This window comes from Glycine max, chromosome 14 (genome assembly GCF_000004515.6).
Source record: "Glycine max cultivar Williams 82 chromosome 14, Glycine_max_v4.0, whole genome shotgun sequence".
Classification (NCBI taxonomy): Eukaryota; Viridiplantae; Streptophyta; class Magnoliopsida; order Fabales; family Fabaceae; genus Glycine; species Glycine max.
In genome coordinates, this window is record NC_038250.2 from 24,386,752 (window position 1) to 24,404,765 (window position 18,014).

General features: G+C 38.3%; 1 protein-coding gene and 1 non-coding gene across 2 annotated transcripts in view; one reads left to right on the forward strand and one right to left on the reverse strand.

Annotated features, from left to right (window-relative positions):
• The window catches only part of LOC100777491 (uncharacterized), an 18,445-nt gene extending 4,737 nt beyond the window's left edge, over positions 1-13,708 (reverse strand). The window contains exon 1 of the mRNA XM_014766779.1: positions 13,540-13,708. Within this exon, the coding sequence (XP_014622265.1) occupies positions 13,540-13,708 (169 nt within the window). The remainder of the gene's footprint in view (positions 1-13,539) is intronic.
• Positions 7,236-7,342, forward strand: LOC112999476 (small nucleolar RNA R71). The gene has a single exon (XR_003264663.1). It is a non-coding gene; the product is annotated as a small nucleolar RNA R71 (small nucleolar RNA).
• Positions 13,709-18,014: the final 4,306 nt, after the last annotated feature.

The following is an 18,014-nucleotide window of genomic DNA, read 5'->3' on the forward strand; positions in this document are numbered from 1 at the left end:
TAACAGGGGGGTTACAAGGGGGGGGGGCAAGGGGGGGGGAAAAAAGGTTAAGGTTAATTCAAAGACAACTTCAGGGTGTCAAGGTGGAATCAAAGGACAACTCAAGTGATCAAGATAGAATCAAGAACAATTCAAGTCTCAAGAGGAAAGTTAAAGAGTAAAGAATCAAGATTCAAGGTTCAAGATCCCAAGAATCATGATCAAGATTCAAGACTCAAGATTCAAGAATCAAGAGAAGGCTTAATCAAGATAAGTATGAAAAGCTTTTCTCAAAAATTGAGTAGCACATGATTTTTCTCAAAACATGTTTACCAAAGAGTTTTTACTCTCTGGTAATCGATTACCAGATTGCTGTAATCGATTGCCACTAGCAATATGTTTTTGAAAAAGTTTTCAAATTGAATTTACAACGTTCCAATTAATTTCAAAAAGTTGTAATCAATTACAATGTTTTGGTAATTGATTACCAGTGCCTTTGAACGTTGAAATTCAAATTCAAAAGTGAAGAGTCACATCCCTTCACATAAAAACCTTGTGTAATCGATTACATTGATTTGGTAATCGATTACCAGTGATTGTTTTTGAATAAATCAAATGATGTAACTCTTCAAATGGTTTTTGACTTTTTCAAATTGGTTTTAAGTTTTTCTAAAATTTATAACTCTTCTAAATGGTCATCTTGGCCAGACATGAAGAGTCTATAAAAGCAAGGCTTTGTTTTGCATTTCAAGCATCTTGAACACTTTTCCAATCAATCTTATACAATCCTTTACAAGCCTTGAATCTCTTTGAACTTCTTTTTCTTCTTTGTACCAAAAGCTTTCCAAAGTTTTCTGGTTTTCTAAACCTTGAAAACTTGTGCTATTCATCTTTTCATTCTCTTCTCCCTTTGCCAAAAAGAATTCGCCAAGAACTAACCGCCTGAATTCTTTTTGTGTCTCTCTTCTCCCTTTTCCAAAAGAACAAAGGACTAACCGCCTGAATTCTTTTGTGTCTCCCTTCTCCCTTGTCAAAGAATTCAAAATGACACAGTCTGAGAATTCTTTTGATTCTTCCGTTTCCCTAATACAAAAGTGTTCAAAGGACTAACCGCCTGAGGTGAGGTCTTATCCCCATTCACAAAGTATCAAAGGTTTAACCGCCTGAGATCTTTGTCTTAACACATTGGAGGGTACATCCTTTGTGGTACAAGTAGAGGGTACATCTACTTGGGTTTGACTGAGAACAAGAGAGGGTACATCTCTTGTGGATCAGTTCTAGTGGAGGGTACATCCACTAGGGTTTCAAAGAGAACAAGGGAGGGTACATCCCTTGTGGATCTTTGGTTGTAAAAGGATTTTTACAAGGTTGAAAGAAATCTCAAGGACCGCAGGTCGCTTGGGGACTGGATGTAGGCACGGTTTGTTGCCGAACCAGTATAAAAACTCTTGTGTGTTTGTCTCCTTCTTCCCTACTCTTTTAATTTCCGCTGTGCATTTAATTTCCGCTTTTACTTTCTGTTAAGTTTCTCTTCTATTCCTTATTCTCTTAACAACATAAGTAAAAGCCTTAGAAGAGTAAATTTTTTATTAGTAAAGGAATTAATTCAACCCCCCCCCCCCCTTCTTAATTATTTTGAGGCCACTTGATCCAACACTAGAGGATTATAAGAACAAAATGCCTAAATCATCTCCCAACATGCATGTGAAGCAAGAAGTATCAACAAGAGTCAAGCCAAGGCTATTGTGCAAGCAATCAATGGGGCAAAACACACCGAATAAAATAGATGATGATGGCTCAAATTCTCACCAATGGTAAATCTATCACTTCCAATTTGAACTTTCAAAACTAACTTGACATGCATAGAAAAAACAAGGATTTCAATTCACAAAATGCCAAGAAACTCCTATTTCAAAAAAAACTACCCATTACGTGTACATAACTTATAATTCAAAGAGAAAGTGCAATGTTGTACATAAAACATAAAACCAAAATAACAAAATTAACCTAGAAAACCTAAAAAAATTAAACTAGAAAACCCAACAAAATTAATCTAGAATACCCAACAAAATCAACAAAATTAAAGAACAATCTCCCCCCCCCCCCCCCCCCCCACACTTAAACAACACATTGTCCTCAATGTAGCACAATCACAAGATCAAGAGCAATCAAAACAATCAATAAAATTGGACAAGTGCAATAAAAGTAAAGAAGGAGACAGAAAAAAAAACTCCCTAAGTCATGGCAAGAGAAGTAGGGTGAAGTAAGGAGGTCTCCTCCACCACTACATCCACTAAGGAGGGATTTGTGAGGAGTGGTTTCAGCCAGTGTCCATTGATCTTGAAGCTCTTATCTGTGGATTCACTTTTGATCTCAACTGTACCATAAGGAAAAACATTAGTCACCACAAAAGCACCAATCCACTTTGACCTCAACTTACCACTCATGAGTCCGAGCCTAGAGTTATACAATAAAACTTTTTGTCCAACCACGAAGTCCTTCTTAGCTATCAAACTATCACGGAACTTCTTGGTCTTCTCCTTGTAGAATTTGGAATTCTCATAGGCTTCTAAATAGATCTCATCTAGCTCACTTAGTTGCAACTTCCTTTCCTCTCCAGCCTAATCAATAGAGAAGTTGCAGGTCTTTACAGCCCAGTAGGCTTTGTGCTCTATCTATACAAGAAGATGACATTCCTTGCCAAAGACAACCTGATAAGGGGACATTCCTATGGGTGCTTTATAGGCAGTCCTATGCACCCAAAGAGCATCATCCAGCCTGGTGCTCCAATCCTTTCTATTCGGTTGCACAATCTTCTCCAAGATCCTTTTTATCTCCCTGTTTGAAATCTCAGCCTGGCCATTAGTTTGGGGGTGGTAAGGTATGGAAATTCTGTGCACGACCCCATACTTTTTGAGCAAGGCATACATGGATCTGTTACAAAAATGGGTGCCTTGATCACTAACGATGGCTCTAGGAACTCCAAGCCTACAAAACAGATTAGATCTAACAAAATCCACAACAACCTTAGCATCGTTAGTTTTGGTGGCTTTGGCTTCCACCCATTTTGAAACATAATCAACAACAAGGAGAATATAAACAAAACCAAAAGAGACAGGGAAAGGCCCCATAAAGTCTGTACCCCAAACATCAAACACTTCACGGAACAACATAGGTTGTTGAGGCATTTGCTGTCTCTATGAAAGTGAGCCGCCTGCTCTCTGACAAGGCTCACAAGTGCTACAGATTCTCCACGCATCCTTGAAGATGGTGGGCCAATAGAAACCACAATCAAGCACCTTGCGAGCTGTCCTCTGTATGCCAAGATGGCCACCTGGTGCGGAAGAAGGACAGAATTACAGGATCGAGTCAATCTCATGGTCTGGAATGCATCTCCTAGTAACCTGGTCATTGCACAACTTCCACAAATTGGGGTCATCCCAAATATAATGCTTAGCATTGCTTTTAATTTTATCAGTTTGAGCTTTAGATGCTAAGGGAGGAAAAATAGAAGAAACCAAATAATTCACAATATTTGCAAACCAAGGAGTGGGGAAGGAATCAGAAATATTATACAGAATGTACAAATGGTCATCCGGAAAGTCATCCCGAATGGATGAGTCCTCAGATGCATGTTCAATCCTACTCAGGTGGTCAACCATGAGGTTCTGTGCACCACTCCGATCTTAGATCTCTAAATCAAACTCTTGGATCCAAAGCATCCACCTGATCAATCTAGGCTTGGATTCAGCCTTCTTCAACAAGTACTTCAAAGCTGCATGGTCAGTATAAACAATAACACGAGTACCAAGTAAATATGAACGAAATTTCTCAAGAGCAAAAACTATCGCTAATAGCTCCTTCTCTGTGGTAGTGTCATTTGCTTGAGCAACATCCAAAGTTCTGGAAGCGTAGTAGATCACCTGAGGCAGCTTATCAATCTTTTGAGCAAGGACAACCCCCAATGCGTAACTAGATGCATCGCACATTAGCTCAAATGGGGCTATCCAATCAGGTGCCTGAATGATAGGGGTGGTAGTCACCGCACGCTTGAGGCAATCAAAAGCCTCTTTGCATCGGTCATCAAAATCAAACTCCACCTCCTTTTGCAGCAGATTGGATAGTGGAAGGGCCACTTTGCTAAAATCCTTGATAAAGCGCCTATAAAACCCTGCATAACCAACAAAAGAATGAACCTCTCACACGCAAGAGGGGTAAGGCAATTGTGAAATAACATCTATTTTTGCAGGGTCTACCTCTATGCCTATACTGGAAATGATATGCCCTAAAACAATACCTTGTTCTACCATGAAGTGACATTTTTCAAAATTCAGCACAAGGTTAGTTTCAATGCATCTACTAAGAACTCTATCCAGACTATCCAAACATGTATCAAAAGAGGATCCATAAACAGTAAAATCATCCATAAACACTTTTATGCAACTCTCTAAAAAATCACTGAAAATGCTAAGCATACACCACTGGAAGGTACCAAGGGCATTGCATAGGCCAAAGGGTATCCTCCTATAGGCAAAAGTGCCAAAGGGACAGGTGAATATGGTATTTTCTTGATCCTCAGGAGCAATATGAATTTGTAAATAACCAGAAAAACCACCAAGAAAATAGTAATGAGACTTACCTGCCAAGCGCTCAAGCATTTGATCAATGAATGGCAGGGGAAAATGATCTTTTCTGGTTACCTGGTTCAGCCTCCTATAATTATTGCAGACTCGCCAGTTGTTCTGCACTCTTGTGGGGATAAGCTCATCCCTTTCATTCTTAATCATTGTGAGGTCTGTCTTCTTAGGAACCACTTGGACTGGACTCACCCACTGGCTGTCAGAAATGGGGTAGATGATTCTAGCTTGTAAGAGCTTGGTCACTTCCATTTTCACCACATCTAGAATGACGGGGGGTTGAGTCGCCGTTGTGGCTGCCTCACTGGCTTGGCTTTATCCTCTAAAAGTATCCTATGCATGCAGGTAGATGGGCTAATACCAGGAATGTCTGCTAAAGTCCATCCAATGGCTTTCTTGTGCTTCTTGAGAACTAGCAACAACTTCTCCTCTTGCTCAGCAGCAAGGGAGGTAGAGATGATCACTGTAAATTTTTCCTTGTCCTCCAAGTAAGCATATTTGAGGGTTGCTGGTAAGGGCTTCAACTCTGGTGTGGGTGGTGGCTGAACAGTGGAAGGAACCAGGGTAGGAGAAGGAGAAGGTTCCTCAGCCTGTACCTCATAGTACTTCCTGCAACATGGTTAGTGCATTCTGACTCTAAAAAATCAACATCAAGAGGTACAACACCCAGAAAATCAGAACCAGACTCAAATTCAGATTCATTCTCAGCATAAAAATTAGATACAAGATCAAATTCAAACTCAGATTCAGATTCAATGCATAAGGAATGACAAGTATGCAGATCAGATAAAAATGGATGTTTCCTACCATGAAGAACAGAATCAAAATCAAACATATAATCATCAACAATCTGATCAATTATCGCAGCACGAAAAACAGAATGATCCTCAGATGGATGTTTCATGGCATCAAGAATGTTAAGATGAACAACAATATCACCAAATTCCATAAACAATGTGCCAGCATAAGCATCTATCTTGGTTCGGGCTGTTTTCATAAATGGCCTGCCTAAAATAATTGGAACTGAACCATGGGAAAAATCCCTCTTCCATATTAAGAACATAAAAATCAACAGGAAAAATAAGTTCACCATCCTGAACCAGCACATCCTCTATGAAACCTACGGGGTAAGCAACACTTCTATTTGCCAAATGAATCACCACATCTGTAGATTGCAAAGGTCCAAGAGATAAAGAATTGAAAATGGATAGGGGCATGACACTAACTAATGCTCCTAGATCTAGCATGACATTCTCAAATTTACTATTCCCAATAATGCAAGGTATATAGAAAGTACCTGGGTCCTTACATTTCTCAGGAATGTGAGGAACAGATTTACCTATCAATGTTGACACATTTCTGCCCATTCTAATCCTTTCATTGCCTTTGAGCTTCCTTTTGTGGGTGCATAGCTCCTTTAGAAACTTGGCATATCTTGGAATCTGCTTGATGGCATCTAGCAAAGGTATGTTCACCTCTACTTTCCTAAAGGTCTCCAAGATCTTCTTTTCCACTTCTTCCATCTTTTTGTTTAGAATTGCTCTAGGTGGGAATGGAAGAGGGATAGGAGGGTGCTGCAAGTCAAAACTACTCGAAGAAGGTCCACCTGCATGAAAATTTTTGTTAGCTCTCTCATGATCAGGAAGCTTTCTCTTTTATGCAACTATCTCATCCTCTTTTTTTGGTGTAGAATGAAGCTTGACAGGTTCAGGTGCAGGTGCTGCTACTGGTGAAGGCACTTGAATTTGGTTACCAGACCTCAAGGTGATGGCACTCATATTTTTCGGATTCTGCATAGTTTGTGAAGGCAATTTGTCAGAATTTTGGGTTTGAGCTTGGTTCAACTGAGTAGCCATCTGCCCCATCTGATTTGTCAAACTCTGAATGGAGGCTCTTGTCTTTTGTTGAAATTGCATATTCTAGATGGTCATTTGCCTCACTAACTCTTCTAAGGAAGGTTGAGGAGGAGCCTCGGTTGCTTGTTGTCTTTGTTGTGACTGCTGTTGTTGCTGTTGCATTGGAGGAGGAACATATGGCTTGCTTGGACCAACAACATTCTGGAAATGAGGGACAGGCTGATGTTGTTGTGGAGGACTTGTCCATCTAAGATTTGGGTGATTCCTCCAACCTAGATTGTATCTGTTGCTTGAAAGGTCATAATTATTTTGCGGTTGTTGGTTTTGCTGCTGAGGAAGTCTATTATAAATGTTTGCAACATAAGCTTCAGGTTGCTCATTGACTCCAAATTGCTGCAAAGAAGGACAAAGATCTGTATGGTGATCTGCAGAAGAACATAGACCACAGACTCTTGCAACAGGTGCATATTTCTGATTCAAGGCAAGCTGAGTTACTAGGTTGACCAAGGCATCAAGTTTTCCCTCAAGCTTTTTATTTTCAGCTGATGAAGATGAATCCGTGGCCACCTCATGGACTCCTCTAAGGACAATAGCATCATTTCTTGCACTAAATTGTTGGGAGTTGGAAGCCATCTTCTCAATCAAATTCCTAGCCTCAGCAGGGGTCATATCACTAAGAGCTCCACCACTTGCAGCATCAATCATACTCCTCTCCATGATGCTAAGTCCCTCATAGAAATATTGAAGAAGGAGTTGCTCAGAAATCTGGTGGTGAGGACAGCTTGCACACAATTTCTTGAATCTTTCCCAGTACTCATACAAGCTCTCTCCACTAAGTTGCCTGATGCCTGAAATGTCTTTTCTGATGGTAGTGGTCCTAGATGCAGGGAAGAATTTCTCCAATTGAGTGCTGAATTTTTTCCATTTAAATTCCTTGTATTTGGACATTCTTCAGGGTTGTATTGGGAGTCTTGAAGAGACCACCCAAACCTCTATTTGTGTGTAATAGCTTAGCATAAACTGTGTAGACTAAGTGAAGAGCCAGTTAGGACCTCCAAAGGGTCATCCATGCCTTCACATAGGAAACTGTCTACCCTGTTTTAAATTTCCTTTACCTTCAATTGTCAAACCGCCTAGATAGATTGCCTTTTACCAATTAGTTTTTATCTTATCTTTCACACCTCTTTCAGTGTTTACTAGTTTCAACCATAGTTTCTTTTACCTTTTGTTTTCAAACCCCCAACAAGAAAGAACCACAACTTAGGAACCAACACGAGTCTTCATTCTTCATCTAGTGTTAATGGTGAGGGTTCTACTCCTAAGGACCCCTTGTATAGGATATTAGATGAGTTGAGATCCCTTAAATTATGGAAATAAAAAAAGAAAAAAAAGTGGAAGAAATAAGTCGAGATGAAAGAGAGGAAGAAAGAAGAAACATAACCAAAGAAATGAAAAGAGAAAAACATGTCTCCTATAGTAGCCATGACTCTTGCAAGAGTTTAAGTGAAGAATTTGGCGAATATTATGGGGGGCGGCATAGGTCACATAATAAAAGGATAGAAGGCCTCAAGAGGATAACATTAGTCTCCCATATTTCCATGGAAAAGATAATGTTGAGGCCTACCTAGAGTGGGAAATGAAGGTTGAGCAACTCTTTGCTTGCCATCATATTAGTGAAGAGAGAAAAGTTCCATTGGCTACCCTTAGCTTTCAAGGGTATGCCCTCTATTGGTGGACTTCCCTTGTTAGGAAAAGAAGGATTCATAGGGATCCTCCAATAGAGTATTGGAATGATCTTAAGAGTGCCCTTAGGAAGAGGCACATTCCCTCCTACTATGATTGGGAGCTTATGGGCAAGCTCCAAAGGCTTAGACAAGGGAGTATGAGTGTTAAAGAATATAGACAACAAATGGAACTACTCCTTTTAAGAGCTGGACTTAGGGAGGAGGAAAGAACAAGCATAGCTAGGTTCCTTAGTGGACATAATATGGAAGTGATGGACAAGGTTGAACTCCTTCCATATAGGGACTTAGATGAGCTAGTCCAACTTTATATAAGAATAGAGCAGCAACTTAAAAGAAAGTCTTCTTCAAAATCTTATGGCTTTCACTCTTATCCAAGGAAGAACCAAGCCCAAGGAATTTTGGGGGCTGCACCTTCAAAACCCAAGGAAGATAAGGGTAAGACCATAGAGAAATCCACCCCAAGACTAGTTCCCAAGCAAGGACTAGCAACATTAAATGCTTCAAATGTCTTGGGAGTGGCCACACTGCCTCTCAATGCCCCCACAAAGAAAACCATGATTATGGGGGGTGAAGACATTTATAGTAGTCAAGAGGAGACTACTTCTTCCCCTTCCTTTAGTGGAAGTGAAGATGAAGTAAGAGGTGAAGAGTCTAGTGAGGAAGTCTACCCCCATGAAGAAGGTGACCTCCTAATGGTTAGAAGGATCCTTGGAGGCCAATCTCATGATCTATCCCAATCCTAAAAAGAGAACATCTTTCATACAAGATGTAAAATTTTATATAAAACTTGTTCTGTGATTGTGGATAGTGGATCTTGTTGCAATTGTTGTAGCATAAGATTAGTTTCCAAGTTGAACCTCACTATCATTCCCCACCTAAAATCTTATAAACTTCAACGGCTCAATGAGCAAGGGGAAATGATAGTCAACCAACAAGTGAAGGTACCTTTCTCCATTGGGACATATAAGGATGAAGTTAATTGTGATATAGTTCCCATGGAGGCAGGCCATATCCTCTTAGGATGTCCATGGCAATTTGATAGGAAGATCATTTACAATGGCCTAACTAAATTTGTGTTGCATCCTCAAACACCTTCACAAGTAGCTAAGGATCAAGAACAAATAAAACTCAAATGGGATGAGGAAAAGAATAGAAAAAGAAAAAGAAGAACAACCTTTAATGGTTAAGTAGGAGTGTAAGGAGGTAAGTGTCTCCTCCAAGAGGTTAGCTAATAAGGAAAGTCATTTTGCAATAAAGACAAACATTAAAGAAACTTTCCTTCTTAGACAACCTCCACATTTTCTCCTTTGTAAAAGGACACTTGTTAGCACTGCCATACCTCTTGAGCTTGAGGTTATTCCTCAAGTAAATGAGTTGTTGGGTAAGGGTTTGGTTCATAAGAACTTAAATCCTTGTGCTTTGTTGGTGCCCAAAATAGGTATTATTAGGCACCAAATCCCTAAGATAAGTGGTATGATGAATGTGTTGAGTGGTGCAACCCTCTTTTGTAAAATCACCCATGCACCCAACATCTTTATGATTCGCATACATAGGAACTGTAATGACCTACCTCGTCGCTACGATATCACTTACTATAAAATGTGACATTTCAATTTTTAAGTGAAAGCTCCATTAATTTGATTGTGAAAATGATGGTAAATTTTTTGTGATGTACATTCATCAAAATACTCACAAACATGTGAAAAAATACATACATATATATATATATATATATACATATATATATATATATATATATATATATATATATATATATATATATTTTACACCACTACATATCTTTCAAATGTCAAAACATAATTCAGATTTTTTTACATATATCTAAACTTGGGACTTACATGCCCAATCAAAAAGATTCAAGAAAACAACTAAGGAAGAGTTCATAACAAAACACGACTCTTCCCCAAAATAAATTCCAACGTTATCACATCGGCTTAGCGGCTCCAACAAAGGACTTCCCTCCAAGTCACCTACTGCTGCTCATCTGCTCCCACAAATGAAAGTTCGAGATCATCATAGGCACCAATCACACGGTACAAAAATTGCAAAGGTGAGTTTATTATAAAAGATCAACAAACAGCAAACGACAATGATTAACAAGAAAACAATAACAATGACCACAATTATTCTTAATAACCCACCGGTTCAACTTACACTTAACAAACTAGTCATCAACTTTTCCATAATTCAAATCATATATGCTCACAATGATGCATGTACCTAACTCAAATCTAAAATGCAATGTGGTACCAGTTATCTAGAAATAGCCTAAGTGTGTCCACATGACACTTTCACTTAGGAAAACTAGGCAGCAAGTGTCGGGGTCACCCTGTCGCGCACAGGAAACTCCCTCCCCTATGGCGATCAACCTGAGTCTCAAGGATCAACCTGAGTCTCAAGGAAGTTCCAAACCGAGTGACATGCCCCCAAGTACAAGTATTTTTCCTCATGAAAAACTACAAGTATTTACTGACAAAGTTTATACTATTTCCATGCAATATGAAGTCTGAAACATGAGCATCATCAATGCACTAACCATGGATAATTAAAGATTCTAAGCCATCCCCTTCTCTCTCCAGGAATGCTTAAAACTCTTTAAAACACTGATTTTCCTGCCAACTTGTGTGATTTTTCGTATTTTTTCATTTTATCCAAATCACTTGGTTATTTTTTTTTATAATTTTGGTTCAGATGTCTAGAAAATTCAGTAAAAATTTCAGCTCAAAATTCGCAGTGATCGATTCCCAGTAATTTTTACAAGTTTATATGTTCAAGCTGCCAGCACCAGCGATTTCAACTTAGAAATCAAGAGTAGTATTTATGTTTCTTAAGGCTTGGATAATTACAATTTGTGTTTGCTTATTGTGAAATGTCTTGAATAACAAAATTCAAGAGAGCTTAAGACTTATTTTGATTCACCAATCCAGCCACAACTCATCACCACAACTCAATTTCTTCATAGGCATCATATAGCAAAATTAGAAAACAAAACAAAGTTCAACAAAACTACTTCTAGGAATTGATTTAGAACATGTTATGAACTAAATACCATGCATGAATTAGACTCAAAATTCAAAATATAGGCTAAGAATGACAAGAATATATGAACAAATGTATCTAGAATTCAATCAATAAAATCAAAATTCAACACAAACTTAGAACATAATGTGACAATTATTAGGACTAAACATGACTCTAAGACAACATGGATTAAGTGATTTACAATTAGATTTTTGGGTTTTTTTTCTAAACAATATTTTGGAAACAAATTTAGATCAAAAGGTTCAGCACAAGAAGATTACGACTAAAAAATGATAGAACCTAAGATTGACACAAAAACATGATTCAAGAGTTGATCTATAAAATTTGAACCATTGAAATGCAAGAACAAGTGTAGATCTAAGATTTAATCAGTTTATTTTTTTTAATATACTCTAAACAGCACCAAACCACAAGACAATGGAGGATATACATGGAGAATAAGATGAAGAGCAAGGAATTAAAGAGAATTCATCGAACAAAAAGATAGAGGAAGCAAAAGAACATCACCTAGATGAAGATGCCCTTGATACCACATGATGTAGCCCCATATGGAACTTGTACGCCTTGGATCTTCTTCATCAATGGAGTCCTTTGCTTCTTGAAGATCAATGGTAGCAGAATGGAGAAGGAAGAAAGATGATTGGAGATGCCACTTCAAGGAGAAGATGAGTCAAGAAGAAGCTCACCACCATAGGAAACCATGGATAAGAGCTAGAAGGTTGGAGAAGATGAGTGGAGGGAGAAGGAGAGAAGGAGCACGAAATTTTGTGCCTCAAATGAGGTCTGAACTTTAAAGTGTAATTCTCAAATGATCAAAGTTGAAAATATGCGCACACATGACCTGTATTTATAGCCTAAGTGTCACACAAATTTGGAGGGAAATTTGAATTTTTATTCAAATTTCACTTGGATTTGAAATTGAATTTGTGGAGCCAAAATTTCACTAATTATGATTAGTAAATTTTAGCTATGGTTCAGCCCACTAATCCAAGATCAAGTCTAATATTCTCCACTAAGTGTGCTTAGGTGTCATGAGGCATGTAAAGCATGAAGGACATGCACAAAGTGTGACTATATGATATGGCAATGGGGTGTAACAAGCAAATGCTCACCTCCCCCTCTAAAATTTAATTGGATTGGACTTTTCCCAATTCAATTAAATTTATTTTCCAACACACACATCAAATATTCACTTAATTAATGTGAAATTACAAAAATACCATAATACAAAAACTAGTCTAGGTGCCCTAAAATACAAGGGCTGAAAAATCCTACATTTCTAGGGTACCCTATCTACATTACGGAGCCCTAAATACAAGGCCCAAAAATAATGAAATCTTAATCTAATATGTATAAAGATAAGTGGGCTCATACTTAGCCCATGGGCCCTAAATCTACCATAAGGCTCTTGAGAACCCTAGGGCCTTCTCTTGCATCTCTGGCCTAATCTTTTTGGAGTCTTTTATCCAATTCCCTTGGGGGGTAGGATTGCATCAGGTGCTCCCCACGGAGACACACTAGGTCTCACAAAATGCTTATCCAAAAACTCCTCTAACTATTTCTTAAGCTCAACTAACTCTATAGGAGACATCCTATGAGGGGCTATGGATATGGGTCCAGCACCGAGTACTAGGTCAATGGAAAACTTTGTCTCTCTCTTAGGTGGTAAACCAAATATATCCTCAGGAAACTCTCTGACAATAAGAAGGTCACACATGGAATCATCAAACATCACCATTTTATTAAAACAGTTTAACAAGACATGGTTGGAAGATAACCAGTCCATACCTAGAATAACATCAATTTGGCTCAAAGGCAAACAAATCAAATCAATTAAGAATGTTCTTCCAGAAATTTCCACACGACAATTCAAACACACATTAGAAGTTAACATAGAACCACTAGTTGGGGTCTCTACTACCATATCTTTATTTAAAGATGACACATAAAGCTTAAGTTTCTCTACACATAAACAAGATATAAAGGAATGGGTTGCACCGGAATGAAGTAGCACAAGTAAGGGAATCCCACTTATGAAACATTTACCTTAGATTAGATCTTTGGATTTCGAAGCTTCAATGCCATTAAGAGTAAAGACTCTTCTCGTGGCTTTCGAACATCCAATTTGGTCATTCAGACCTCCACCATTTTGTTCCTTCTTGGGATATGGGCAACCCCTCTGAATATGGCCATTTTGTCTGCAGTTGAAACAGGTCATATCTTTGTCCATACAATTTGAAGAAATATGACCTGGCTTACCACACCTGTAACAAAATATCTTAGTTGAGGAAGTAGTGGGTTCGCTACCACTACCACCAGAAAACCCTATAGCAGTAGTCCTCTGATTGCTGGGGTGATTACCATAATTATTAAGAGGGGTCGGGTATGGTTTTCCCCGATTTTGGGACTCATTCTTCTTGTTCTTCATTGGACCCGTACTCCGATAATATGCTGCCCTGTCTCGGGAGTCTTCATCCTAGATTCTACACATGTTCACCAATAGTGGGAATTGACGAACACCTTAATAATTCACAGCTTGCTTCACCTCAGGTCGCATGCCATTCAAAAACTTCACAAATTTTGAGCTTTCACCATCCCTTCCTTGGTAATGAGGAAAATACCTCACTAGCTCTTCAAACTTGGCTGCGTATTCAACTACAGTCGTGTTCCCTTGCTTGAGCTTAAGGAATTCCATCTCCTTCTTGTTCCTAACATTTTGAGGGAAGTATTTCTCCAGAAATATTCTCTTGATGGTTTCCCAAGTCACAGCTTGACCTTCAGCTTCCCAGCATTGGCGAGTGTTCTCCCACCAATACTCAGCTTCTTCTACCAGAGTGTAGGTGCCAAAAGCAACCTTTTGCTCCTCATGGAATGCCATCACTTGGAAGATTTTCTCAATCTCCCGTATCCAATTCTAAGCACCATCGGGGTTGTATCCTCCATTGAAAGCAGGGGGATTGTTTCTTTGGAAGAGATCCAACACTCAATACCCGGCAGCTCCTGTAGCTTCTCCTCTATTCTGGTTTCCCATAGCCTGGGTTAAGGCTTGGAGAGCATCAACTATCGACGATCATTTTATCCAGCCATTACTCACTATGCACACCAGGAAGTGAGAACATGGGAAAAACACACACAATAAAAAGAATAAGATGATTTCATATCTAACTCAAGTCTCTACTTAAGTTACTCTTGAGAGTTGATGCCTCAAGAAAATACTCCTCCAAAATAGTCTTCCCTTGATACATTAGCACTCATTTTCCATCCTTTGTATTCCTGATCACTTGCCATGTCGTCCTATTGCACTTCATAAATTATATAGATGGCCAGTCTAATAACTCATGACAAGGCATTGAAACTCATGGTATAACCTACATCAGGGACACAAACATGTTATGACTACATCATTCAAATCTCTATCACTCATGGAAACACAACAAAGTGACGAAGTTCCAAATCCAAACAACAAAAACCAAGCATTCAAAAAGGTAACCAAAGAATGCACAAAGAAACATAGCAGACTCACAACTCACTAGCCGAAAGGTACGACCGACTATGATATCATAAATGTAACGACTCGCCTCGTCGCTACGATATCACTTACTATAAAATGTGACATTTCAATTTTTAAGTGAAAGCTCCATTAATTTGATTGTGAAAACGATGGTAAATTTTTTGCGATGTACATCCATCAAACAACTCACAAACATGTGAAAAAATACATACTTATATATATATATATATATATATATATATATATATATATATATATATATATATATATTATACACCACTACACATCTTTCACTTGTCAGAACATAATTCAGATTTTTTTACATATATCTAAACTTGGCACTTACATGCCTAATCAAAAAGATTCAAGGAACCAACTAAGGAAGAGTTCATAACAAAACATAACTCTTCCCCACAATAAATTTCAACATTATCACGTCAGCTTAGCGGCTCCAACAAAAGACTTCCCTCCAAGTCACCTACTACTGCTCATCTGCTCCCACGAACGAAAGTTCAAGATCATCACAGGCACCAATCGCACGGTACAAAAATTGCAAAGGTGAGTTTATTATAAAAGATCAACAAACAGCAAAATGCCCCCAAGTACAAGTATTTTTCCTCATGAATAACTATGAGTACTTACTGACAAAGTTTGTTCTATTTCCATGCAATATGAAGTATAAAACATGAACATCATCAATGCATTAACCATGGATAACTAAAGATTCTAAGTCATCCCCTTCTCTCTCCAGGAATGCTTAAAACTCTTTAAAACACTATTTCCCCCTCTAGGGATATCCAATATGGTCACCACACCCCCAATGTAAATACACAACATACATCATCAAAATCAAGATCATCTCATCTCAGCATCATCATCAACATCACAAGCAATCACATTCCACATACATACTTATAAATTCATGCCCGGGATTCACATTCCCCAGGCCTTCAGGCAACATAAACCTCATACAACAACAATCTATAATACCACAATACTCATATTTTTAAGGAAAATTCTAAATTAAAGAGGAAAACTATAGTATTCAAAACAAACTCTTATGCCCATTTAAAATTTAATAAAGAAGTAAACAGAAGAACAAATATAAAATTTTGGGCAGAGTCTCCTCTATAATTAGGACTTTTCCCAAAAATTCCAATCAATACAACAATAACATCATTGACAATTTCAATCATCAATAGCAAACCTATCACATCCAATTAGTTAAAAACACAGTTTTTCTTTAAAACCATCATGCACATCAATAACAAATATGTCACACCCCATTAGTTAAAAACACAATTTTTCTTGGAAACCAGCATGCACAGGGACATACATACATCCCCATAATTGGGTTCCCTGACCCCAACTATGGTATCAAAAGCTGTAAACAAACAATAAACTCCCCTTACCTATCTATATCTCTCTCTTAGTTCCTTGCAACATTGTTCTAAGATCTCTTAGGTTCACGTCCGTTCATCCAAACGCAAAGCTCTATATACCAAATCAAAGATGATTCAGTATAGATTTCAAAGACAAGGTTAATATTGAATTTTGGGGTCAAATACCCATTCAATTTAAAAAGGGGCTAAAGGGGTGTTTTGAGATTCATATCAAAGAGAGGTCATTTTGAAATTCTGATCACGCAACTGTGACCAAGGTTCAACAAATGTTACAAAAACAAAGTCTATTTTATAAAAAGGAAACTTTTACAACGTCTCTTTTTCAAGGGTTTTTCAAAGGAATTGTAGAAACATCTAATAATGGTTCCCAAGTTAGAAGAGATGCAAAGATAGGCTCAAACTAACAAGGACAAGGCTTAGAATCATGATTACCTCAAAGAAACCATGAAGGAAGGATTGGAGGCTTCATTCTCTACTGAATCCTAGAGTTGAGTTTTGAAGATTTTGCTCTGATTAAACTATTTTTCTCCGTGGTGGTCTGACGCAAGCAAAAGTGGCTCGTGGCGGTCACCGATGGTCAGTGGTGGTGGAGGTTGGGGGTGTTGGTGGAGGATTTAGGGGAAGAGAAGGAGAAAGAAATGGCTCTTTTATGCTACTGGACGTATTTGTAGTCTGCAACACTTGCCCAGGTGAAATTTCGCTCACCTGGGCGAGCTGATCTTGCTCAAATTTTACTGCTTTGCTTAAAAACTCATATCTCATACTCTAGATGCTATATTACAAATCCAAATGGTCAGAACGTGGAAACTTGGGTTGCAAGCCTATTGTCCAAATTCAAAAGCGGTCCAATGGTTAATGAATCATGGATTGCAGTTTTAGTGGAATAGGTTTAAGTAAAACTTGAAATCTCATAATTTCAACCTAAGTCAATAAAAGTCCACATAACTCAACATCCACATCAAGCAGATCGCACATGGCTAATTCACACAATACCTTAACTCATCCAAATTAATCAGGTAATCAAATAACACAAGAAAAACATCAAACATCTATTTTCAATTATCGAAATTTCAAGGCATTACAGGGACTCATTAGGTAGGTTTGTTCTTATTTTTTGTTTCAATACAAACCTTGGTGCGCATATGGGACACCTTAGGTTTGTTGTACTTTTTGGTAGGAGTAATAAACATGAAAATACAGAAAAATGTATGTTTTATTGCATTACTTTCCTTAATTTTTTAAATAGTGATCAAGGGGTTTCCACGGATCCTAAGAGAATAAAAATCATTTTTGAGTGGCCCACTCCACCAAGTATAAGGGAAATTAGGGGCTTCCATGACTTAACAAACTTTTACAAAAGGTTTGTCCCATATTTTTCTATACTTGCAGCACCACTGATTGAGTTGGTGAGGAACCATGTTCCCTCATGTGAAGATGCTCAGGAAAGGGATTTTCAGACCTTACCCTACTCTAACATACCCAACAACACTAATATATATGTTTTTATTCTTTTTACAAGTGGAGGGAAGAAGCCCAAAGTTTCTTGAACCTCTGGATTTGAGGTCAAATCCTTTTCAAGGGGGAAGAGGGATGATGCAATCCTATTGATGGAAGCTTGCTTCAAAAGCTTCTATGGAGGCTGGATCTTTGAGCTTCAATAAGGTCCTTCAATGGTGATTTTCCACCATGGAGATGCAATGGAAGATAAAGGAGAAGAGGTGAGAGGAAGTGTCATCCACTAGGGAATAAGCCATGAAAAGAGGAGCTTCACCACCAAGAGAGTGCCTCGGATAAGAAGCTTAGAAAGGAAGCTTCAATAG